Below are 27,730 nucleotides of genomic sequence, written 5' to 3' on the forward strand. Positions count from 1 at the left end.
TTACTTTAGAATTTTTTATAACCGTCGTTGAACAGTCGACACAACTTTGAGTTTTCGACTACTAATGATCAACTCCGTAGCCTTGTAATTTTGAACCCAATCCAGAAGACAAGGGAGCGACACTGAGACCATTTGAAATATTTATTGGTCAAAGATATTACGCGTGCTGTGGCATGTAATATCTTTGACCAATGACCGAAGATGTTCAAAGCTTTCGTGGATTGGCGGACTCGCTCTAACACTTCTGAATTTTGTTGGATATCCGCAGCAGCACAGACGATTCTTGCTAACAGATTTATTTCGGAATTCACTGTTGCGTCCATAGCACTTTTCAGTGCCCTCCCAAGGAAAGGAATCCATGCTGTTTAAATCAGGAGAGCGTGGTGGCTAGAGAAGTGGTCCACCCATCTTGTGAACACCACCACCTAGACCATGACCTAGACGAATACGGTTCTGACCATGGGCTGTTATGCAAATCTGAATTTTTGTGGTGTCCCCTACCTCCCCTAAAGTTTAACCCAAGAATCCTTGCATTTGGATAGGACGTGACTTTTATAAAATTAATGTCGTCTAAGATAAATAATTTATTATTTTTTCTTTCAAAGGCGAATAAACTACCATTTTTTTGTGGCAACATGCTTTAAAAAATAGAATAATATTGTCTGTAAGTAAAGGGTTAACCTTTTCGGTGACAGTGCGATAAAAATTATCCTAGTTATTTTAGGCAGTTAGTTTAGTTTCAAAAACCAGAAAAATTAGAATCAATCTGGAAAAAAAGGGATATCTTTTTCCTGAGTGTTTGTGACCATCCTGTACACATTCAGTTCATGTGTTCAGATTAAACAATCTTTCTTTCTGATAGACGTTCTATATCTGATTAATCCATTTGTGCCCAGCATCCTTCTAAAGAGACAATAGATTTATGCAATTTTATGAATAGTTAAATTCTCAAACAATTTTATAATATACAGGGTTATTCATAATTCCCTCCGCCTGTAAACGCCATTTTTCTTTACTACAACTGGCTTCAGTGGTACATGTTACTGCCATCTACCGGTAACTGCTTAAATTAAAACTTGAATACTTTCGGAATAATTTCATATGTTCATTTTTGCCGTATTCGTCTTCGTTTTTTTACTATAACGCTTCGAAACCCCGGAGGGAATTATGAATAACCCTGTATTTTTAAAGTATGTTCTACCACGTTTTTCGCAAATGAACTTTTTACAATTTTAGTGTTCGATTAATAACAGATTACAACCATACCTTCCAACATTAACCCCTTGGGGACGGGTGATTCAGAAAAGCATTCGTACAAAATCAGAATGAAGTTGTAATTAAATAAAAAACGGTAACTTAAATCTAGTCGTTGCTAATCTGACAGACTTACTTTGCTTTTACTTTAATTATTGTTAGTGTAATCATATATATAATCAATGTTAGTTCAAAGTATAACTAAATAGTTTTATTTTGAACAAAGTAATGGTGAATTAAATAAATCAAACAATTATAACTCCGCCCACAAATAAACTGCTAAAGAAATACTTTGATTACCAGTTTTATCTTTTTATCCTGATTGATATGGTTTCATGCTGGCACGTATTTGTGACAGTCGGCGCGAAAGGGTTAAAGCTAATTCTAAAATACATATTTTTCAGTGGTAGTGAAGTAGAGCAAAAAATTTTCAAACAAATATTCTATAAGACGCTTAACAGAACTCTTATAAACATACCTGCCAACTTGTAATGTCTCCGAAGATGAATTACCCCAGTGGTGGATAGATTAAAAGTAAATTACATTTATAGACGAACATATACGTTGCATTTGGCGTAAACTTTAACCCACCAATAATATTATACATTTATATATATATATGTAGAATTTATTTAAATATAATGGTGGTCAAGTTTTGAATTAAATTAATAAATGCAAAACATAAATAGCAAACATACATCTTGCTACCACTATAAATGTAAAAATAAAATATTACGCAAAATGCGTAAAAGTTGACAGGTATGTTAGAATAATATGTCTATTTGAGTTTTATAAGTTTGATTTAAATAATTTATGTGTATAATTTTTTTAAATTCTAATTTATTAAATATTTACATTATTTCCTACCACAAAAGAAAAATATTTTCTCAAATCACGAAAATCCCTTTGTAGTTAGAGGGTTTGTTTACAGCATTTCATATTTAAAAATTAATAATTAGGTGTAATTGTACACATGGATGCCACAGGCGACTAAAAATGTAAAAAGTATATTTGACAATTCTTCCGGATTTTCCCGAAGATTTTATTTTCATATCTAAAGTGGTAACAATACTCAGGTTATTCCAATTAACTTTCTGAATTATAATGATAATTATAAATGAGTTTGACCACCACTACATATAAATAATTACAATAAGTATATCAAAGCATAATAATCCTTGCGCAAGCGAATTTCAACNTACGATAAAAAAGTATATTAAAATAAAAAAGTATATTGTAGCTCCACCCTAAATTTACTACCACTTTTTAAATTTTTCAAGGACCGCGGGAACCCTGATATATTTTTGAGTCAGATTGTTTTTCGTTCATTGTTTTACAACCACTCTGAAAATCCATCCTCGGAAAGAGTGAAAGTTGGCAGGTATGAAAAAGTGCTAGAAACTCGATTCCCTTTTTTTTATTCACTATCTTTTTAATTATGCAATCGTAACTACCACTAAGAATTACATTTCAAATTATTGATATTTAAAACAAAATTATTTATACTGCAGTAGTTCCCAACTTTGGTTTTAATCAAGGATGATTTTCGCCTAAAGGTAGAAAATTGATTTACAATATTAAGAAGAAATTAATGATTGAGACTGTCATACATTTATATAGCTTTTTGAATTTATTTTAATGTTGTCAAAATAGTTTAAATTAAATTTATAAATAATAAAAAAGCATGCATTTTAATACCACGTTAAACACAAAAATTAAATTTTGCTCATAATGCCTTAAAGTTGCCAGCTATGCTAGCAGAAATTTTCAAGAGTAAACTGAAATTAATATGCTATAAAAAGTTGATAGTTTTAATTTCTTTTAATATAGTGTTGAATTTTATTAGTTAGCACTTTTTGCATTTTAAGTCGCCCGTGGAGACCTAGTATACAGTTATACAAAAGCGTGTTTTTCAAATAGAGGGGCCACCTCTATCTAGGAAAGAAAAAGAAATTACAAATATTGTATTTCACCCGATTATTAGAAATTTTATCAGCTTTGATTATCAAGCAGCTGAAGCCTTCTCAACCTTTGTGTTGTGAACCCATGTAAAGTAGTTCACGAAAAATCTGACACCCAGATTAGACATTATAGATTAGAGATAGCAAAATCCACAGATAACAAAAATTGTAATACTCACTTTTATGGTGGTAGAAAGCATGCGCGAAGCGTGCTGTAAATTATTTGTATTCACATGTTGCCCTTAAGTGATCAGTAAGTTTTAACCAGGTGGTTCATTTGACCTTTATCAGAATTCGATGATTGTCAAGGATATTTGATCAAACATATTTTTAAGATATAATTTCTTTAACGAATCCGATATTGGGAAATAGGAACTAGTTTATAAAACGAAGTGGGAATTAGTAGAACCACTAAGAGAGATGTTTGTTTCTGGGAATTCCACCCGCGACTAAAAATGTTAGAAATGGTGACTAATAAAAAGCAAAACTCTATTAAAATTAGTAACGTTTCCCATCATATTTCTTTCAGTTTACTTTTGAAAGTGAATGCAAAGAATAATTTCGCTTTAAATATGGGTAGTTTACAATGTAAGTCATGGTGGTTGTCACGATTAAATAACTAAGCAGCTTGAATTAATAAAAAGGAGTTGAGTTTCTACCACTTTTTTCCATTTTAGTCGTCCGCAGCATCCCATTATCTCCTACACCAGAGAGCCTCCACACGGTTTTTTATAAGTAATCTGCGCAGACTATTGAAAAAGTGAACCAGTTGTGCGCATGAATCCAAATTCTATTTTAAAAGTACTTGACTTGACTGACTTGATATGTTGTTTTGCGAAGGGCATCTGACTTCGTCATCTATTTAATTTGCCCTAGGGCGACTAAGACTTTTGGCGTTAGGCATAAGGAGGTGATTGGGTAATTGGTGGCTTATAGATCGACTAGAGGACTAGTGTAATCTGGTAAAATTGAGTGAAATTTATCATTTATATTTGATAATTGAATCTGTAGTGGTTGACAAGTAAATAAGACAAACCAATCACATTAAAAAAATTAAACAAATTTTGGACATATATATGATACCACTATCTTATTTTTACGAGGTTCTGTATTAAATGCTTCGTTCGTTCACTTGTTTACTTGCATAGTGGTCTAATCGGACTACCTATAAAAAACCGTGAGGAGGCTTTCAGTTATAGCAGGCGTTGGTCATCCCCGCGTTTGAAAATATATATAGACCTTTGAACAGTTCTCATGATTACATTTGCTTCACACCAACTTATCGTTTTTCACGAATCTCATTCCCAATTAATACTAAATATTACTATCAATCAACCCCTACTGCATTTATCTTTGATGAAGGAGCGGATAACCAGGATTAGGGACTCGGAATCAACAGTCGCAGTCACTCGAAAAAGTTAGTCTAGAAGAAGCTATAAGCAATTTGCTCATTGTATTTTCCTCCAATGTAAAATAAGTAGGATATTTTTTTTATCTCACTGCTCTTGAAAATGTTTAAATGCAATAATGTCCAGTACTATAACGTTGTTTAATTAATTAATTAACCGTAACTAAATGAAAGTACAGATTAATAAATTAGTGAAGATTAAATCTTAACTTAATGAAGATTTATACAAGGGACAAGCAGAGGAGTAGGGTTGTTTACTTTACTTTACTTTATTTAAAAACAGCTGGGCACCTGGGCCGCGCAGCGGCCCCTATCCCATTCATCATGAAACTACAAAAATGAGTTAAAAACATTTTGAATATAAGCAGTCGTTGTGGTAGCTTTACAATAATATTACCATGATTAGAGAAAATACAAACTTGAACAGAGATATTTACAGTAATTGCCATGAAAAAATGTACAGAAAATATAACCTTGATTAGAAAACATTACAACTTGAACAGAGATATTTACATTAATTGCCATAAATATGTACAGAAAATTGAATATGAGCATGAATAAATGATGATTATATATATACAAAAGTCGTGATTCATAGGCGTGAAGGTTTTACATAAATTTTGTCAAGCCTTAGTGGCGCCATCTAGTATGATCAACTTTAATTTGAAAGGGCAGTATGCAGTATTTATTTTAATAATCTGTATGGAAAATTAGAGTTCTGAATAATAATAAGAGTTCAAATAGAAGTTCAAATCAAGTAAAAAAAGATGTTACTGTGCAAGAGTGGCTTCCCCCATAATCCTCTGAAGCAGTTGAAGCACTTCTTGATTTTTTAAAAGTTCTTGCAATTCTTTAATTATTGTAACCAACCTTTGAGCAAGTCCTGTTGTTGGTGGTGGTATGGCACGTGTTCCCCTCCTGCGGGGACGGGCTCTGCACCCCGTGTAGTTGGCTGTATGAGAGTCTCCGCAGTTACTGCACTTAGGTGGTGTATTTTCATCTTTTTGGCACTCGTATGATCGGTGTTTGGCGGCGCACTTAACACATCTTGATGGTGAATTACATGATCTTTGACTGTGTCCAAATTCTTGGCAGTTGTAACACTGGATTGGATTTTGCCAGCCTCGGAACCTTTCAATACTGACCGGGATACTTTGTATATTGGTGATAGAGAAAATTTGTCGATTAACATCTGTTTCTGTGAGAATTGTGAGAAAAAGTGGGAGGAGCCTGTAGGTCTCGCCCACTTTTTTCTTAAACTGAATTATCTTTTGCGTTATGATGTCTGACTTCGCCAGTTCCTGGGAGATATGATCAGTATAGAATCCAACTGGAAGACCACGAATAAGAACTTTTATATGCTTAATTGGTTGAACTTTTGCTGGAGTTGTGGGTGGATCTACAGTTGAACTGGACTCCTCCTTGGGTGGAGCTAAGTCAGTATCAGATATAGATTCAGATGGTTGTAAGGAGGTGGCGGTATCTATCGGGGAAAAATGTTTACTATTTGTGGTCATGATTAGATTTGCTTCAGCTTTTTTGACATTATTTTTCTTTTTATTCTTCTTCAAAGGGGGTTCTGCAATATTTTCGGTTGAGCTTTCTGAATCTCTGGTTGACTCATTCCCCGTCTGCTCCAAAAGTTGGCCGCCTTCATAAGTTCCATATCAATGACATCAATTGGTGTTGTCGGTATTTCGGGACTATTTGGCACAGGCATGAGAGACTGCTCCAAATGATTTAGTTTCTCAAGTAGTTCTTTATTTTTCCTTTCATGTTCTTTAATTCTCCTTCCCATGTCTGCTAACTTTTCAGCCATTTTGGTTTCAAAATCCGAGAATTCCTCATCCGTCGTTGAACCACGTGCACGTCTTTCGGTCAGCCGCTTTCCGCCACGTCCGTGTTGGTGATACGTAGCCATTGTTGCGTGATTGCGAATATTAACTTCAGCAGTGATGTTAACGTAAATTGAAAGCTACTATATCGGGCAGAATCATTTAACTTAACTTGCATCTACTCATACTCTTAAGTTAATTCAGAATTAGAAAAACATACATGATTGCAAGAGTATGAAATAGGTATTACTCACTCAAAAGACACCAATGATAATCTGAAAGTCGCAGTTTTTCAAACCAACATCTGGATCAAGAAAACGCCGTTCGGGGGTATAATAAATCAATCACCTGAAGAGCCTAGTCCATGGGTCACTCGAATGGTTCCAAATGTTCAAATTCTCGACGTCCAATCTGTCAGCGCACCTAAGAAAACCAGTAGGGTTGTTTGTTGACACAATTTGTGACATGTCTCTTTCTCAAAATGTTCAAGACTGGTAATTCAAATCTTGAGTTCTTAGCCATTTTCAATTGGAGAAACTCATGCCTCTTTCACAAAATGTTTAAAACTGGTAATTCAAATCTTCCATTCTTAGACTTTTCAATTGGAGAGGCAAAATATTCCTATCAACCAGAATATCAATTCATCGAATAAACTACATTGATATGGATGGGATAAAGACCTTTCTGTGGTTACAGTTTCCCATATTCATTTTTAAACTAGAATTACTAGAACTGTTCTAAAATCAAGCAATCGTTATGCTTTAACCTAGTTGGTTGTTAATTGAATAAAGTATCCATATAATTTATATGCTAACTTGCTTCTTCCCGCTGCTGTAAAGTAAAAGTCTGGTTAAAGGTTAAATGCTTGGTTTATTTTCGTCTATAAGATCAAAATAAATCTGTGGTACTTGCCACCATGAGACGCCAGTTTTGCTTCCAAGCTTACTATTACTTTGTGGCTGTGGTAGCCCAGTGGTTAGAGAATCGGAATCCAGTCCGTAGGGTTCGGAGTTCGATCCTCGACGCCGCTAAGATCTACCGAGTACATGCGATATACTTGCTGGGAAAATCAGTGGAATCGAAAGTTCTGTGGTCGGTAGCTGAGTAGTACCGTGGGTGTAGGGATCTCTGCCTAAATTGAGGAAGTGGCCTCACAAATTGTGATGACATGTCTTCGAATTGTGATGACATCCTTAGAGCTGTTTCCCAGACCGTCGCCTATAGTCCTTTGTGCAGCTCTAGTGCGACGTAAAAAGAGTAAATTTCTACCTACTATTATTTTTTTATTACTACTATTATTTTTGCTTTGTCACATATAGGTTCGGAATTCGGAATTCGAGTATAGCAAATGTAAGCTCGCTTTAGAACTATCAAAAATAAAATGTTTGAATTTCGAATTGGATGATTTTGACAATTTAGAATGCGAATTTGGTTCTTAGTACTAGCTAATGGATTTTATTTAGTTAAAAATAAAGTTCTAAACAAGAACTCTGTGTTACCTTTTTTTTCGTACATTCGCTTACAAAATGATTTTTTAGAGCATTTTTGAAGGATTTGAAGATATTTTTCTTTGTTAATTTGTTGTAGTAATCAGCCTAAATTGAAAAAAATAAAAAACTCATAATTTTGAGATAAGATAAAGTTAAACCAAACTTTAAATATTATATGTTTTGACTGCTATCCAAAATAAATTTAGAATAACTTCATGCTTCTAGTGAGGGCCACAACTATGGAACTGCTATTTAGTTTTCTGTTTTCGAATTACGTATAAAATATATTACCAAAATTTTTGCTTTAGAAAAAAACGAAATAATTTTTTCACTAATAGTGAGTGATTAAAAATTTGAATTCTAATTCACGACCGCAGCTTTCTTTAAATAGTTAAAAAGTGATTGCCAATTTATGTATAAAAAAATACAAAATATGTAAGTTTAAGGATTTACTTTATTTCAAACTGATCAGCATTTTCAATTTTCTTTAAAAAAATTAAGCGAAAATTCTTTTCAGAATATTTTTTAAGGACATCATCGTAATCAGTCATCAAATATGTAGTCTTTGAACTGAGATAGGGTGATTGTACTTTGATATTTTATTTGTAACAGATAGCTAAATAAAGGATGAAGGTCAAAGTATAATTTCTAATTTTATCAGAGTAAAGTAAAAATAGGTATATTTGGTTTATTATTTGATAAACTTGTCTATATTTAAAAATTGACCTTTAGTCTACGATTAAACTTAGACTGACCATTTGTCTGCTTATCGCATATCTGCCAACATTTGAGTAGTGAGACTGTTGATGTCTTAGTAGTGAAATAACAATTGTAGTGATAACTTTAAACAGAAATTTTATAAATTTCATCAGCAATTAAATCTGAACAAAATCTTTTTACTTATGCACTCGTATGATNAATATGTTTTAAATTGAATATAATTCCCTCAGCTCTTTCTGGGCTCAAAAATGTTGTGAAAGAAAAAAAAATCTCAACGCTCATATATTTGAGACGATCAATTTATGTTTATCTGTAACTAAAATATATCAGTGCTCCTAAACCTTTTTACCGTCGCGGACCGGTAAACGCTTTATAACATTACCGAGGCCAATTACGTTTATTGCTTTTACAGTAGAGTCCCGATTATCCGAGTTAATGGGGACCGCAACAAACTCGGATAACTGAAAAACTCGGTTAAAGCGAAGAGTATAAAAACGGAAAGAAAAAGAGAAGGTATTAATGTAATATATTTAAGAAATACGAAATGTATACGAGTATACCACATACAATTCATATTATAATTAAAAAGCTTACTTAAAAACATAAAAATTATATTTTACGAGAATTAAATAGGTTTTACTTAAAAAAAGTCCTGAATCGTTTTTCGTTCTACGTAACTCTGGCGCTTTTCTGTAGTAATGTTTCGCCTTTTTTAGGGATAACAGGAAGGCTGGTGTCGCCTCTTTTTGTTGTTCTATATATTCAATAGTACATTCGATAGTTTTTAGTTCATCTGTATGTATGTTCATCTGTATGTATGTTCATCTGTATGTATGTATGTATGTATTTTGTATGTTGATTTTAATAATCACTGTCTTCATCATCTTCGCTAGATTCATTATCATTATTGACGATATTAACGATAATTGCATCAGACCAAGTTGTTGGATTTTGTTTTTCTGAGTGTTTGTAAAATAAAATTCAGATTTATTTTTCAGCGGTTTTTTTAAAAATAAACTAGAACAAAAAAATCCTTGAAACATTTGATAGCTCGGTTAAAGCGGAAACTCGGATAACCGGGGCTCGGATAATCGGGACTCTACTGTATATATATATATATATATCATAAGGATTTAAGAATTTCCTCAAAACTCATGTCTAGAAATGTCATCATACGCCGCTAGGGGCGTTTCCCCCATTATTAACTGTTTCTTCGTGTGTCTATGAATAGGTACTTTAATTTATCTAAACAATTGATCTAAATTAGTTAAAAAGTATATTGATCGTTTTATCGATTATATTTCTCTTCCTGGCAAAGCGTATGAAACAAAATGATGCGTCAAAAACAAGATAAAATGGTAATACTAATTCGGAACATAATATTACACCAAAAACAGGATGTAAAAAATTACACACCGTGTAATATTGTTTGATATGAGATGAGCCACCATCTCCTACACACCAGAGAGCCTTCACACGGTTTTCACAAGTAGCTTGTGCAGTGAATCAGTTTTGTGCATGTAGCGGAATTCTATTAAAATTATTTATCATTCCTGAAAGAAATTCATCTGACTTTATAATTTATATATAAGTAAATGATGGATAATATGTAGTGATTAAGAAGAAAGTAAGACAATCCAATCATATTCATCAGTTAAACAGATTTTAAGACATATATTAACTACCACTATGTCGTTTTTACTAGATATTCTCTTATGTGGATATGGGGTTAACTGATTTAACTGCTGACAGGTTTGATCGGACTACCATTCCGAAAACGTATGGAGGCTTTCAGTTATTAGGAGGCGATGGATGAATCCCGTTATTTCACCATTATATCAAAAACAGGTAACGGGTTAACAGGGTGGGTAGCCAAATTATTCAGCAAAAAATAAGCACCTTTTAAGCACTTTTCAAGCACTCAAAAAATATTTTTAAGCACTTTAAAGAAATATAATTAGGCAGGGTAAGAAAGTTTTTGACAATAAACGGTTTATCTTATTTTAACCGTCATGTCAAAAAAAAAAAAACTTTTGGTATGGTTTTTGACATTTGTCAAAAATCATGACGCTTTGAATAATTTAAAACGAATGGCGTTTTCATACGCTACTGACTGACAATACGCCGAAATACATAGATTGGGGTTAAATTACTTGTGAAAACGTTGAATAGAACAATGTGAACTGTGTCTTTTTGCATAATTCGAAGCGAAAATCAACATAGTAAAGGAAAACTCTCATTTTGAAAAAGGAAAAATTAGGCGCTTTTTAAAATCACCCAATGAAAAAAGCACCTTTAAGGGCTTTTAAAAAACGAAAATCGAAAATAAGCACCTTTAAGCAGTTTTTAAAAACACTACGTGCCCTGGTTAAGAGTCGTTAAAATATACTACTAGTTACTAGCTTAATTAAAAACAATTTTTCATTTTTATAATATAACGAGAGTTACAAATAAAAGGTGCTAATGATAGCTGCCTTGAGTCAGAATGAAATTTAGTGAATTAATTTCTCTTTTAATAAGACCCGATTGAGGGTTAAATTACAATTCATTTAATTGTTATTTACCATATTCAAAACAGTCAAATAACCATAATTAAGATGGTAATCAAACTATTAACTATAAGAAAATTGTTTATTAACTGCTTTAATTTAATTCGGTTAAACAACCAGAATATTATTGCTTCAACGAAGTCCACCTAATGAAGCCACTTCGTTCCTTTCAACTGGGTGCAAATTATAGCCGAGAGGGTAATCTGTCGGTGCAAATTGTAGCCGATAGGGTAATCTGTCGTTGCAAATTGTAGCCGAGAGGGTAATCTGTCGGTGCAAATTATAGCCGATAGGGTAATCTGTCGGTGCAAATTGTAGCCGAGAGGGTAATCTGTCGGTGCAAATTATAGCCGAGAGGGTAATCTGTCGGTGCAAATTATAGCCGAGAGGGTAATTTGTCGGTGCAAATTGTAGCCGAGAGGGTAATCTGTCGGTGCAAATTATAGCCGAGAGGGTAATCTGTCGGTGCAAATTATAGCCCAGAGGGTAATCTGTCAGTCTCCGGACCGACCGAACTGGAGTTCGAGGAGGAGCGCTGACGCATCAATTTTTCCTCCATTCCCTTCAATACATGTTACCAGTGTCCTACATTCCCCAATGTCCATTACTTAACTCAGAGGTTAGCTCCTATGTCCTTTTAAATTTATGAAACATAATTGTTTTTTCTTTCAATATAATCTTAACCCGACTAACCCACATTAGATTTTAGCATGCTAACATGATTGTTTATTTTAAATTAAGCTATGGTAATAAATCGGCTATAACAAAAATTGAATACCACTTTTTTTCCTTCCTATCTTGATTATAAACCCTATAAAAATGTCACTTGCCTGGTTCTTCCATTAAGCTCTTCAATTATAAAACGAGAATAAAAATGAGAAGGGATGTTTTATCAATATTACAGTAGAGTCCCGATTATCCGAGCCCCGGTTATCCGAGTTTCCGCTTTCACCGAGCTATCAAATGTTTCAAGGATTTTTTTGTTCTAGTTTATTTTTAAAAAAACCGCTGAAAAATAAATCTGAATTTTATCTTCCAAACACTCAGAAAAACAAAATCCAACAACTTGGTCTGATGAAATTATCGTTAATATCGTCAATAATGATAATGAATCTAGCGAAGATGATGAANATTATTAATTAATTTTCTACCACTGAAAATCCAACATTTCTGGATCGTTTTTGGTAATTCAGGATCCTTTCATATAATTTTTTTAGCCAATAAGAATGCACCGACTATCATTTAAGAGACGGTTTAAGAAAGTTATATTTTTATGTAATAAAGAGACATTATAATAAATTACATAGATATAGAGTACATATAGATTAGATATAGATTACAGTTGGTACTAATGAGTAGTATTTCCTTTTTCCACTTGTCAGTTTCAACTACTAGATTACAAGGACTTTATATTCAATTAAATACAAGACTCATTGAATTTATTATGTTTACACGGTGTTCGTTCAGCATTCCTTCCATTGATATCGAATATTATCCAAAGCGATTATTCCTTCTCCGTTAGATTTTCTTGTTTTGGCGTCCAGTGTAAACTGTTAAAAAAAATAAATTATTAAACGAAACAAAACTGATACGAAACAAAAACAAGAAAGTTTTATTCGGGAAGGAAACAGAATTGTAAAGATATGAATTTAGTTGCTAGGACTTTGTGCGAAAAAAACTGTTCATGTATAAATTACTTTTAATGTACAAAGTGCACAATAAAAAACTGACCACTCTGAACAACTTATGATCTAATGATCGAACTTTCACGTTTTAGGACACTAATTCTTAAAGATTCAAGGGGACGACCTCAAATAAATGGAATAGATAGATGACCTCAAGGGGATGCTAATTAATTACTGCAGACGATATTTTAAATTACGAAATCAGACGCAACCTACTTCTTCTGAATAAATATACCTATTTTTCGTCAGATTGAGAGATCTGATCCCCAAAATATTGGGGGCTAAAATATATATAACTCTTAGCTTTCTAAAAATAATTTACTTTTGTTTGTTTCTAGTTATTAACAAAGTTATAGCAGTTTTTGTGCAAGGTGATAACATTGGATACACGAATGATTTTAAGTCTTTAAATGCGTTTTGCTCAAAATCAGGGTTTCTCACGTTTTACACCACCTCAAACATGTAGTTTTTAAAATAATTATCCACAATTTTAAATGAGTGTTTATGATTAAAGCACACATGTTTTGAAATACGGACTAAGAGAAAAAAGTAGAATTTCATTTTTTATGCATATTTTTTCGCTAAGATAAGTGAGGAAATGTTTAAAAATTTGCTTTTTTAACTACATTGATCCCTAACTCAATAGTATATGCACTTTTAAGATAATAGTTCAAAACTTAGTTGATAGCCTTATAAATGAAATCCTTAAAGGGTTTTTTGTTTCGGGCAATAGAAATTTTTTACAGTGTTTAGCGAATGCAAAAAAAAAAAGTCTTATTTTAACCTAAAAATAGCCATATAAAAAGAAAATAATAATAATGGTTATTGTTTTACCAGTTTTATAAGTTTTTACACAAAAATGAAACAAACTAATGTTTTAGAATTTTATATTAATATTTAAAAAAAAAAGGCTGTCGAAACTGGTCGGATATCTTAAGCGATTGCAATTTTGTTTCGGATAACAATAAATTCGCCTAAACAACGTTTCCATAAACCTTCAAAAATGTGTTTCAACATCTATGTAATGATTGTAAATATCTATTAAATATGAACCTGAAATATCTGTTTGAAACAAAGAAATAAAAATAAATTAATCAAAGTTTCTTTGTATATGAACAAACATCATACGAATTAATGAATGTTATATTGCGTAATAACTTCAACGGTTTCAATATTTGTTGTCTGAGTTTTATGGATAGTATTATGTGTATTATGTGCTCAAGATGACATTACGAACAGTCTAGCGCTTTTATTTTCTACTTTATATTTGATTGCTGAATTGAGTGTTAAAAAATAGTCTTGGAAAAAGTCGATGAAATAATTACCATTCGACGCCAGAAAAATGCAGAAAGAATTAGATTAAAAATTTAAAATAAGTAAACGGGAATTGTTTCTGAATATAAGGATTAAATTTTGTTGAATTTTAAAAAAAGAAATATTCAATTTATATTTCTAGAATTAATCATATATTATTTTTAAAGTACAATAGAATACTATGAATTCGAATTGTTTGTAATACTATGTATTCTCCTAGGATAAAAAAATCTAAAACGTGGCAGTAAATTTAAGAAAAGGTTATACTGTCATAATGTTTAAAAATGTAACAGTTTGTGCAAACTTTGCTTCGCTAGTTTTTACACTTCTTTCAGAACCATTGAAATTAAAATTTTGTTAATTTAAATTTGAGAAATTAATATTTTATGAATTAAGCATATGGCGTATTTAAATTGAATTTGAAAAATAAAAAAAATAATTTTTCTTTTACAATGCAGACTAGTTATACCAAGGAATTAAATGAAATAGAAATCATAAAAATATTCATAAATCATAAGTACATTGGAACAGTTATTGTCAGTTTTCACAATAAAAACTAATAAATTAAAAGAAAAAATAACTAACACCTTTAATTTAAATTTAATACTTCGTAATATTTAAATATTACCTTACTGTGTTTGATATATTACAATATCAATAAAATTATCTATGCGGTATTATTTGCGTCGATACTTATGAGATGTCGGCTTTCATTATTATTACATTCATAAAAGTACCTGATCTTACGTAATTCCGGCATGGGGATTTCAAATCTGAAAAATCAAATTTGATCATTCAAATCTTATCTTGCCCAGAATGCTATAGATTTGTTTTTAAAAATGATATTTTTAGTTTTGCTTATTTTTTCTTTATAAGGAACTCACAGGTTTACAAACATACTCATATACTTGTCTACTCCCTTGAAAATTTAAGACAAGAAATAAGTGACTTATAACTGGTCGCATCATAAACTGAAATATATTATCGTTTTCTTCCTACCACGCCCTATGCATCAGAGGAGTGAAGACCCATACTAGTCACTAGAAGGAATTTAAAAAAAATCCTGACAATAAATGTATTATTAAATTGCATAAAAGCTGAAAAACTGCACAATTTTTGAGAAGAAAAACATTTTTATTTATTTAAGATTTAACATTATTATAATTTTTTTCATTTTTATTGAATTTTTAGACGTCAACTTAAATTGGGGAATAAATTTTTTGTCGCATTTGTACGAGCATTTGATATTACCTGATTAGGGAGTGGGGATTTCAAATAAGTAATTATTAGTTCTGTTCTGAAAGCTACTGATTTTTTTTCTTTTTCAAAATGATATTTTCAGTTTTTTTTCTGAATGTATACAAGTTTGTAAAGAAAATATAGGTTTTATTCAAGTGAATTTAAAATTTTTTTATTTAAGAATATGTTATTGAAGAGCACAAAAAACTGTAGGTTGTAGAAAGAAACCGATTACAGGTTTGAAATCCGCGATGCGAAAATATCCAAGATCAGTTCAAAAATCTCATGCAACAGAAAATTAAAAAAAAAAATTGTTTCCTTGAGTAATCAATTACTTATTACAATATACAATTGACGAATTTTTGTCATTTGGTGATTAGTTGGTTAATGTCAAATTTTCCTTATGCGGACGGATAAGGGATAAGTTTTGAAAACATCAGTTGAATTGTTTCTAAGAATTGTTTAAATGAGTTTTTAAATGGACATTTATAATGAAACAAACATATTACTTATGAAAGCATTTAGAAATTCACTATATTTTTTTCAATATCACGCACACTAACTAATTTATCCTACAGGCGTTAAAATAATATGCTAAAAAGAATATTTTAAAAATTATATTAGACTTGAAAGTAAATTTGTAATGTAAAATAAATTGTTTCAGTACTGCAATATAAAAAATACAAAAATAAAAAAGTCAAAATCTTTTAATAATATTTTAGTCACAAGTGATAGAAGTAGAAAAATTCAGTTTTTTTTTACCCAACCTTCCCTCCTCGCCCATTTATCTATAATCTATAACAGCGGCTCTCAAATGGTGTATCGTGGAACCCTAGGGTTCCGTGAAAGAGTTAAAGAGGTTCCGCGACTTTTTATAATCAGTTTCGGTTTTTGAAACTTCCGATTATATTTAGATCCTTATAATTCCGAATTAATTTAATCTTTCGGTTGCCTTTATGAAATTATTTCAAGTAAAATGTCAATGAAATAGAAATGGCATTTTTTAAAAGAAAATGTAATATTTTTATTAACAAATCGAACAAAAATTATCGAACAAATTATGAAAAAAACAAAGCATTTATAAAACAAATGCATCCGTATTTTCTATTGAGTTTTTCAAATTGAAATAAATAGCTAAATTCTCATATAAAGAAATATGCTTCCCTAATAGCCATTTCCAAACGTTTAAATCGGTTCTATTAAGTTTTCATTTCGAAGATAACACCATAATTATTCATTTTCAGCTTATGTGTATTCTACAAAAAAATTTATAACTGAAGCACAAGGTTTGTTAATTTAGCTGTCGGACATGAAAACCTAATTTAAGATTATTAATTAACCTTCTCTCTTTCAATAGTCAATTATTTTACACGAGCGCAAGTGAGGAAATTAACAAACAGATTCACGTGCCGTTCTCGTTGTTGGCGACTTGGTGATTAAAAAGAGTGTTACAAATAATTGATCGCGAAAATATCCTGAACTACTGGCAAAGAAACAAAATCCTTTTGAGAAATCCTTACGTAACACGTGACTATCACGTGTTTTACTAGTTACACAGCGTTACAATTCAAACAGCTTTTCTTCCTGTCTCGGTATCTTTCTTCTCTTTTTTTTATTTCAGTTTCAGACAATAACGTACTTTATATTTACTTTCCCTTCCCGCGATCGCTTTTAATTCTGTGATTTATCTTCAAAAAGTTCAGATATTTAAAATTCGATTTTCTCAGAAACTATTCAATCGATTTTGCTCAAATTTTGTATTTTGCCATGAGAAATTATGTTTTTTAAAATGATGCGAAAAATATATACCTTACAATTTAAAAATTTTTCAATCATTATTAAATAAAAAAATAATAGTTATTTAATAAAGGTAATATTTTGCATGGATTTATCTTTGGAAAAACGAATTTTATAATTGCGTGCAAAAATTCTTTGACCTGCTTATAAAATTTTCGAGATGTAGCGAAATATGCAAAACGTTAAATTAACATTCAAGAGTCAGAACTTTGAGCTGCTATCTTGCCCAAACTATTGAGATCATATTTCTCAGATTGTGGCTGCCCCCTATATTGTGGGAGTCAGAAATCCATATAAGACGAAAAAAAAGTATGTTTATTCAGAGAAAGTACGTTTTTGAGCCTGATTACGCAATTTAAAATATCGTCTGTACTAATTAATTAGCATGTTTGTGATTACCCCTTCGTATCATTAAGAATGAGTCCTTGGACGTGAAGATCCGTTCATTAGATCAAAAGTTATTCTGGGAAGACCGTTTTTTTTTCTTCTTTTCTTTTTCTTCTTCTTTTTTTTTGCTCCACACAAGTACATTTTCGTCTCCTTAAGTTCTTTATTGATTTTTCAATAAAGAATTCATTTTTGGTAATATTTTTTATTTCCATTTTTCGTTTCTTAAAATAGATGTTCCAAAATCGAGAAAACTGCTTCGGAAAGGATTTTAAATCTTAGCAAAAATTGGTGATGAATTTGGACATGTTCAACAATCACGAGAGAAAGAAAAAACGAATAAACCAGGAGTTAGGTTAAGAACTTACCTTCACATCTCCTTCCAAATCGACAGGAACTTGCACACTCTGCCACTCATCTTTTTTATCTATGTGCTTCATTATTAATTTAGAAGAGTGGGTAAAGTGCACTGAAATATCTAGGGAAACGGCACCCCCACCGTTAAAGAAGGTGTCGAAATTAAAACAGGCCTTCTTGCGTCCATAGGCGCCGAAAAAAGGTGTTATTAAACGGATTTTTCGATAGGACGCATCTGCAGCATTGACGAAAATATAGCTACCTTGAAAGAAAAGAATATAATTAGAAATGGTAAAAATATCAAAAATTAAAAACAAATAAGAATAACACAAATACCATATTAATAATTCATAATGATGTGTGAAAAGGCTTAATAGTCTAGGACGTTTTATTATCGTGATTTGTATTTAAATTTACGTGTAAATTTATCATTCATAAGAGTTTTCTGCTATTAAATTCTAACTGGCAGTGAGCATTAAAAAATTTAAGAAAATTAATATTACAATCTTTTGAGTTACCATCTTTTGAGTATTATCCCTTATTTGGCTGTATTTGTGTAAAATATCATCGTTTGTTATTTTTTGGGGTAGCATGTTGGTGGACATAGCATACTTGCAGCATCTTCCGAATTTTATTTCGTTGAAATTTAAATTGAAAAAGTTTATTAAATTGTAAACACTTAAGTATATTAATATTGGATGGTGTGCTTTTCAAGCTTTAGTCTAAAATTCAACCGGAAGTCTTGTAGTAACCCTGAAACCTTTCGATGAATTTTAACTCCTAGAGCCACCTGTGCTTAGCTTTACCCGGTCAACCATCCATATTTGCTTGTTCGTACTTTCTGATGATTCTTTTTTTTCTTCATGTCTATACCGCCCATCAGGACTCATTCAATTGACAGGTATACGAAAGCATTAGAAAATAGCTTATGAATGTTTTACACTCTAAACATTGTTATAATCAGGCTTACCGTCCCGGCCTCCTAATGTTCCATTTTCAATTTTCCATTGAGTCTTATAATTGTTGTCGGCATTCTCCATACCACACATATCAGCTTCGAAATCACAAGTGAAATCGGGCACCTCCGGTGGTGGTGGTCTTTTTTCATCTGCCAAATAATAATAATAAAATATGTTAACCGCTAAAGTAATAAAATGCTCACATTCTTTACTACAGTTACTTAAGTCAAAGCTATTAGTAAATGTGTAGTCAGTAAATTATAAAAAAACTAGTGGGCTGCGCCCCCTGCTCGCTAACGCTCGCCAACCCCCGAAAATTGCTACGCAATCTTATATGGTTTGCTTCGCTAGCTACTAACTTAGTTACATTGCAAATGCACAAAATTCTAAGAATTCAAACAATCATTCAAATCCATATAAAAACGTTTTTTTTTAAAAAAAATTACATCTTTATAGTAAAAAAATCATTAAAATAAATTTGAATTCAAATAAATGACATGTAGTTCGTTAAACCTATTAGAAATGTGCTATAGTATAATTCGTGATATAAATCAAAAATCGTCAAATAAATTCGTGAAAAAAAAGCGCTTTCGACAAAATTCTAAAATAGAGATCCATCGACAAAGACTTCTGCCTAGATTAATAGTATGAAATTGCCACAGATGATGCTCTCTGGTTATTTCAGTTTCCATTTTTAAAAGCGCTATATGTTGAGCCACCTCAGCTAGCTTTGGCATGTGACATTTTTAGCGGCAATCATTGGTCGATTCGCCGTATAAGAGAAATAGTAACGTAAACAAAACAAAGCAAACGTTGCCCCCGGCGGAAAAGAAATACAGCCAAAATTTGGGAGCCACGTAAGAGAATTATATATATTAGATACTATTAAGTATTTTTTTATAATTTTAATATGCATTAACATTTATAATAAATGTTTTTGAATTTATTGAGGTCTTATATATAATAAGGTTTAATGAAAGAGTTTATTTTATAAAGATGAAGAAAAAAATATAATTCTTTTTTGGTTAATTCTTCATTTGGCTAGCCAAATGATGTCTATAATCATGAACCTGCATTAGAAATAAAATAAAGACGTCAATAAAAGCGATAGGCATAGCAACGTTTGCGATTTTCAAAATGAATGAATGGTTATTATTTTTTTTTTAAAAAAAAAACTTTTCTAAAAAAGATTAGTAAGTGAATTATGAAGGATTGGGTAATTAATATCAGCAATATTTTAATTATAGCAGCGGCTCCCAATTTTTTTCGGCTATGGAAAACTAAATAAACAACTTATTTTTAACAGTATCCCGACTTTAAAAATAAAGACTACTATTTGAAAATGTTTAATGTAAATAATAAAATTTTTTTCATTGTTTTATCATTAATATTTTTGATATTTATTTATATTGATTTTGCTAGGCTTGAGCAGCATCATCTGTAGTTCTGAATTAGTTTTGGTGTTCGCAAATTATAGTTTATCAATAAAATATTTTGTTTTAATGGCAGGCACTGAACTCATCGTTCTTCGCTATGGAAGGTGCCGGAAGTGTTGCTTATTTTGCGTTGCCTGGTGAACACCTTGTGACCAGAGTCATGGAGGTGCGGAATATTAATCACGCCACACGGCCACAAATAGTCATTCATAGGGTGGGCCACATTCACATATCACACACAACAGAGGACAACGCATATAGAAAAACAACCATATCCTGAGCGGGATTCGAATTCGCAGTCATTGGCTTTGCAATCACGCACGTTAACCGCTCGGCCACTTTACGAGCTAAAATCCAAATGGGAAAGAACTCTTCTAAATCTTGAGAATGGATATAAAGAAAATTTAATAAGAAAAATTTATTGAAAAGAAATTTTTGAGCTAAAAAGTTCGATGGGAAATACCAATGCAATTTTTTTTTTTATAAATATCCCCTCATAATTTATTCAATGTTTTGCTACTAAAGTAAGTATAGTTGTTTAAATTTTTCTTTTTATTTTACTGGCAATTTACTTAAATAATTTCATAAAGAGAACAGAAAAATAAAAAAAAAGAATTAATTATTAAATAATCTTATAATAATTGAATATAAATCTCAGAAATCATAACTAGTTTCAAAGAGTCATAACTTTCGGAACCCTTGCAACCGTTCCACGGAAGCCTGGGGTTCCGTACAACACATTTTGGGAACCACTTATTTAGTTAGTGTTCTTTCTTTGTTTGGTCCAGTATAGAGAAACATCGAAATCAGTGAAAACAGTGTGTTTTAGTTTTTACAAAGCGCATTTTTGGATTTTAAAATAAAATATGAAAAGTTATGAATTAATTGGTAATTGGCTATCTGCAAGTGACGCAGTGTGGGTAAATCGATCCTGATTGGTTGTCGGAACGTGCCATTTGTTTACGTTTTCAATTGCTCTTTCCATTCTATTTTGAATAAGCCAAGCCCGTCAAGTATTAGTTCTCTTCAATGACACATTCTATATTCTTACACAAAGATTTCAATTCTTTCGATATAAACAAACTAATACATCAAAGTTGCCAGGTAATCAAAACAAAAATCTAGTATGGTTACAATAAAATACATAAACAAATAATAAAAAGTTAAGTAAAATAAGTAGACGAGAAAGAATTATCTATCAACAAATTCGATGTGCTATACAGCGCTGTATTCAATTAACTTCACGTTAATTAACATTCTAACTTATGTGGACAAACTTAGCTCAACTCAAGCGCGCCATTTTCTTTATAAACGACCAGCTGGAGCTGATATCATAGGTCACATGAGTGGGTGTCGTGATCTTCTTGAATATGATTTATGCAACAAGTCACTACTTTTTTACCTTCTTTAAATCAGCTATTTCATAATAAAACCTTGGGCAAAAAAAGGGTTAGTAATTTTTGTAAAAGAAATTTACATACCATTGCATTCATACATTTTGTTGATTCGCCTGACATCACTATCACTCAGTCCAGGTTTGTTATTGATAAGTCCAATGGTGACATTTTCTTCTCTGGGTTTCATAGTCATTGAATTGCGATCCTTTGCGAATGCATATTCACCATATAGCATGATAGACTTATAGTCGAATTTCTCGCCTAATAAATTGTTTTCCCAAGGTTTCAACTTCAAGAAGTTACGTTCTGAGCCTAAAAATAAATTCTTTGTTAATTTTATTTTATTTACAAAGAACAAGAAACTACACTCTGAGCTGAAATAAATTCATCTTTAAATTTATTTACATATATAGCAAACAAACGATTTATTTACATGGAACAAGAAACTATATTCTGAGCCAAAATAAAATCGTCTTTAAATTTACATATATATATAGTGAACAAACTAACATATAAAAATAAGTATTAAGCCAAAGTAGCCCTAAAAATAAGTATTTTGTTAAATTTATTTTATTTACGAAGATCTAGAAACCACATTCTGAGCTATAATAAATAATTTTTAATTATCTGTGTATATAACGAGCAAACGAATGAAAAATTAATTCTGAGCCTAAAAATAAATTCTTAGTTAAATTTGTTTTTATCTATAAAGAACGAAAAACTACACTCTGAGTCAAAATAAATTCGTCGATTTTAAAATTTCATTCCAATTTTTGAAATTTCATTCTGAGTCAGAAAATTTAATACTTTTTTTTACAAGAAGTAAGAAACATGTCCCTAACCTGAGAAAACGCAAACTTAGATAAAAATTAATGCAAGACTTGCTGAGAAGTAAATTTCTTTTTTTAGAAGTCAAATCTTTTTAGAATTCTGATACGCATTTAAAATTTTATAATATTTATCAGTAGGTCTTAATTAATGGCTAAACTTGAATAGTGTCTCAGTATAGTAATTTTATAGGATGTATTGCAATTACACTTGTTCAATGAAATAATAAAATAACAGTCTGAATGCATTGAAATTTTTTATTCCAAAACTTTCAACAAAAAGATGTTCTTACCTGTCTTAATGTTCCCCCACAATATTTCTAAATATTCGTCTCTGTCTGACCTGCTGTGCTCATGCCAAAGTCCAATAGCATGTCCGATTTCGTGAACAGCAGACACTTTGTCGTGGCATCCTTCACTCAAAGATATTTCTTGCTCACCTCCTTTGCGACCGACAGATGACCAGCAGCTATTTTTTTTTATAAAAAATAAAATAAAAATGATGTCTACAAACATTTGAAAACAGATCAAAACTCCAATAATATTTGAGATTTCAATGAAATATTTTTTTCATTTGTAGAGTATTTAAAGCAAGTGGAAATTATATAAAACTTTTAACAGAACTTATGAGCATAAATATTAGGCTATTTGACCTTTGATAAGTAATTTTTATTATTCTAATTTATCAAAATATGATAAATCGTCTCATCTGCTCCTTCAAGAAATATTTTCTAAAACTACAGAAATTCCGTTGTAGTTTGAGGATATGAGTGCGTGCTAAGTGAAGGATATTCTTACATTAATGAAATAGCACTCTCTAACCCTTTATGATTCTAACCCAAGCTGTTTTATGTTCCTAAAAATTGCATGATTGATTCATTATATGATATATATATATATATATATATATGATAAACAGCNTCAAATTTTTGTGTGTATATATATATATATATATATATATAAAACATGAATTTTTAAATATTTATTATAACACAGTAGTTCGAAATATCTTGGTCCGAGCCATGATGGCTTAGAAAGGACAGTGTTCCCCTAAGCCCAACCTTTTTATCACCGCGGGCCTGTCAACGTTTGATAATTTTACCGCTGCTAGCTGGGGGGGGGGGGCGTTGATTATTTAAATTTTAGATTACTTTGATTTATTAACCGTCGGAGGTTCTCGGGGTTTTCTTCTTCATGTAAAGCAAATGAGGTAAATTTCTCCCAATACTTGATTCAGGAGTTTCCTTGTCTTCTAGATTTCGTTCAAAATTACAAGGCTGCGGAGTTGAACATTATCAGTTGTGAACCCAAAAAATTGGATAGGCTATTTAACGACGGTTATAAAATAAAGTAAAATATCTTGGTTCTCTTAAATAATTTATTTATTAATAATATAGGTTTTCTTTAATTTTAACCTTTTGTGAGTACAAAAACTGTAATTTAAACAGAATGTGTTTATTTTGTTACAACAGCTCATATGCTTTTGACTAAACACAAAAAAATTGTTTCGAGGCTGCGTGTATACTTTTGTTTAATATAAAATAACAGGAAAAAGACGTTGAATATGTAGGAGTCACTTTTATCAAATAGAAACAAATCACATGAAAATAGATTCAAAAGAAATAAGTAACAATGGGAAAACTACAAATTTATTAAAATCTATTTTCCCTATAAAAGTAACACTAACAAAAATGGTAACAAAACTCATATCGTTCAATTCATATTGAAAATATATTTTTGTTTTTATGTAATATCTAATTTAATCATAATTTTTTCTTAAATTTTCTTTTGCAGTTGCAATTTTTATATACTTTTCTAAATTAGTTTCATTATACAGTTTTTTGAGAAGTAAATGTAAATCCGAAACCATGCAAGCTTATTCAAACGTAATGCGGATTAATGTTGTTAAAATTAAAGTAAAATCAAAAATAATTTTGTTACAGAAAACGTACCCTTATTGATGCAACCACTCTGCGTAATTTTTTCTTGATTTTTAAATATCCCTAAATATGTCACTTATTCAGCGAAGCCAACTTGCTCTGTTTGGTTAAAATATATTTTCTAGTGGGAGCGAAGCTTATATTATTTTTTAATTTAGTAAATTTTATTTCAACCTATTTTTCCTTCGCCACGTATCAAATTCAAAGCCTCACATGGAATGCAACTTAGTTACAGTTACCTCGTGAAAAGACTTTTTAAGAGTTAGCTCAGTTGTTAATTATTTATTTTTAGTTTGTTATGAATTTAAATATGAAATATTATATATGAATGATATTATGTAGGAAAACTTTGGCAGAAAGCGGAGCAGTTGGCAACTCTGCTTACTCGCTTCAAACATTCAACCAGGGTTGAAAGGTAACCAGACTTGTTAATAGCATGTCAGCGTAATAAGCGCCATTTTTAAGGGTCCAATCAAATCCAATGCTCCTGCAACGTCATATACTAGTTGATTCTTTTTTTAAGAACGAACGTTATATTTGTTTATCGATATATTTCTCCAAATGCCAACCGGACTGTGTAGGGGTTAGGGAACTGTCCTTGCATCGGAAAGATTCTGGGTTCGAATCCCGGGAAAGGCATGGATGTACTTTCATTCTCTCTACTATCTGTTCTTACTGTGAGAGAAACATTGGCCCACTTAATATGGTGCCCTGAAAGAGTGGCCTACGAATCTGCCTCGTAAATTCCTGAATTGACGAAATGTTAACACATGTGGGCAATAGAAATTAAAAAAAAAAAAAAAAAAACATATCGACAAGTCTAGGATTACAGTAAGACTATGAAATTAAATCTTCTTTTAAAAATTCTGTGATGGATATCTTATTAGATCTATCAGGGAGCTCTACCGGAGAAAGTACGTATTTTCATTTGAATAAACGTAAAAGATTTTTTAATTACTTATTTTTTTGTAAGTGAAAATGGTAAGGTGTTTACACTTTATTTACACTCAAAGGGAATCTCACGCTAATTTTACATGGTTCTCCCGTCCGGCCAAACGGTAAATAACTACAAACTAAATTTGAAAATATTAGACAAATTTTGCTAGTTTTTAAAAGGTTTTACTTACATATGTGAAAAAAATGGTGAATTATATAAGCTTTACGAAATGTTTAGAAATAGTGGTGGATGAAAATCTACTAAATTGAATTTATCACAATTAATAAACTACCACTTGAAAATGTTTATCCGCTGCCCGGAGCAAGTTGACATATCTTTATATATATATTTCGTCTGTTCGTGTGTATGTCACTGAACTCCTCCTAAACGGCTGGACTGATTTAAATGAAATTTTCTGTGTACCTNCAAAGACTTTTTGAATGCCCTAACAGTAGAAAAAACAATTAATTTCGAAAATATATTATACCACTTTTTCAATAAAACCACTTTTTGTATCATTTCAATATATAAATTCGGGACAAAACGGGTTAACTTTTTCAAACCATTTTAGTAACGATAATAATATTTAAAAAAATTAAAAATTTACTCGAATTATGTGTTTCTAATAATCTTGGCTTCGCCGGTGACCCCCGTGGAGCTACGAACAAACTCAGTGCCGGGTCACCGGTGACCCCGATGGCATTCAACGTGTTAAAGAGACACAGCGTATGTGACACAAAAGGGCACGGGCATACATATTCAAACTTGTAAAGAAAGTGTCTGACAAAACTAAGCGGCACATCTGTTTTTTTTTTTTTTTAAATATAAAGACAGCTTTTGCACTAATCTAATTTCGTATAATATTTCGTGTGCGTATACTGGACGATTTGTCTACTCTCGTCATTATCTTATCTGCTTGCTTCATATCGGATCCAATGAACCAATGAGAGCTTACAGAGGCTGAGTAAACAGAATAATTCTAAATCAAAATCTTATAGGGCTTGTTCTTCCGCGGACAGAATTTTCTGGTAGACCTAATATTTATTTCATATAATACTGATAATCGAAGTTGGAAAGACAATTTTGGGACCATATTTACCCAGAAACGATTGTAAACAAGATGTAGTCATTCGTAGTTGGTGTTCGTTCTTTAAACTTGAGGCACGTTTTGGATTCATACTCATCAAAGGCTTCTTGAAGAATATCCTTCACGTTTCCTTGAAATAGAGAAAATTCGAGTAAAAATTCAACTTTCTATTCAATAAAATATCAAAAAAGTAATTTCTATATTTATAGAAAAATTTTGCTTTTTTGTACAAATGAATTTATAATTTTTTAAAATAAAGATAATGTCGATAAATTAAAAACAATTCATAATCACGCAAAGAAGAAATTTCATTAAAATTATTTACAGCAGGGATTAATAGCCGTGTTCGTTCGTTGTTTTAAAACTGGACATCTGAGGCCTAAATGGCCCTTATCCCATTCATCATGAAATATCCCAAAGGGACATACATAGGAAAGTTGTATTGGTGGTTTGGAAAAGAACCTGAAATGCGACAAAATAATGAAAGGCATCATGAAATTAATAGCCGTGGAGCCTGCAAGCTTATATTATATATGTTTAAATTATTAAAATTTAATGGTAGTTAAAATAATTTTAAATCGTATTTATTTAATGAAGAATAAAATGTTATACCATGAATTTTTCCACAGCTTTAAATCTAAAAATAAAATCCTCCGGGAAAACTAGAAGAGTTGGCAAGTAAGAAATTAGAAAAAATTAACGAATCTGTGGTTATTATTTGTACCACGCATAATTTCTAGGGCGGCAAACAAAGATGTTCACGCGGTTAAAGCGTGGAAAAATTATAAAAAGTATATATATATATACACTTTTCTTTATTTTAAACTTTACTCATAATAAAAAAAAGCATTATAATTTTTATTGTATCATTTCTAATATTTGGCGGCACATTTTAAGAATTTGGCGGCACACAAAAGTGCCGCGGCACAGTGGTTGAGAATCACTGCTCTAAATGACATTTTTAAAAATGCATGCATTAGCCAAAGATTTGAAGGTAAATAGGCAGCTCTACCGTTAATCTACTCAGGACATAAAGTGTATAGAAAATTAGGAGGCATCATATTACGTCTAGCTTATACTGGTATATAAATTCGATGTTTTTTTCTACTGAACCTAGGAAGAGAAACACTGATGTTTGATAGTTCTAATTT

At 31.3% G+C, this 27,730-nt stretch overlaps 1 protein-coding gene across 2 annotated transcripts in view; it reads right to left on the bottom strand.

The window, feature by feature from the left end:
- Window positions 1-12,458: 12,458 nt before the first annotated feature.
- LOC107446799 (astacin-like metalloprotease toxin 1) overlaps window positions 12,459-27,730 on the bottom strand; it is a gene marked incomplete in the record, with an annotated part of 31,584 nt that continues 16,312 nt past the window's right edge. For both annotated transcript variants that reach the window (XM_071182079.1, XM_071182078.1), the window contains 6 exon segments: window positions 12,459-12,767; window positions 18,008-18,258; window positions 18,967-19,104; window positions 21,873-22,100; window positions 22,909-23,084; window positions 26,592-26,709. In XM_071182079.1, coding sequence (XP_071038180.1) covers window positions 12,681-12,767; window positions 18,008-18,258; window positions 18,967-19,104; window positions 21,873-22,100; window positions 22,909-23,084; window positions 26,592-26,709 — 998 coding nt within the window.

The sequence above is a fragment of the Parasteatoda tepidariorum genome, chromosome 6 (genome assembly GCF_043381705.1).
Source record: "Parasteatoda tepidariorum isolate YZ-2023 chromosome 6, CAS_Ptep_4.0, whole genome shotgun sequence".
NCBI classification, from domain to species: domain Eukaryota; kingdom Metazoa; phylum Arthropoda; class Arachnida; order Araneae; family Theridiidae; genus Parasteatoda; species Parasteatoda tepidariorum.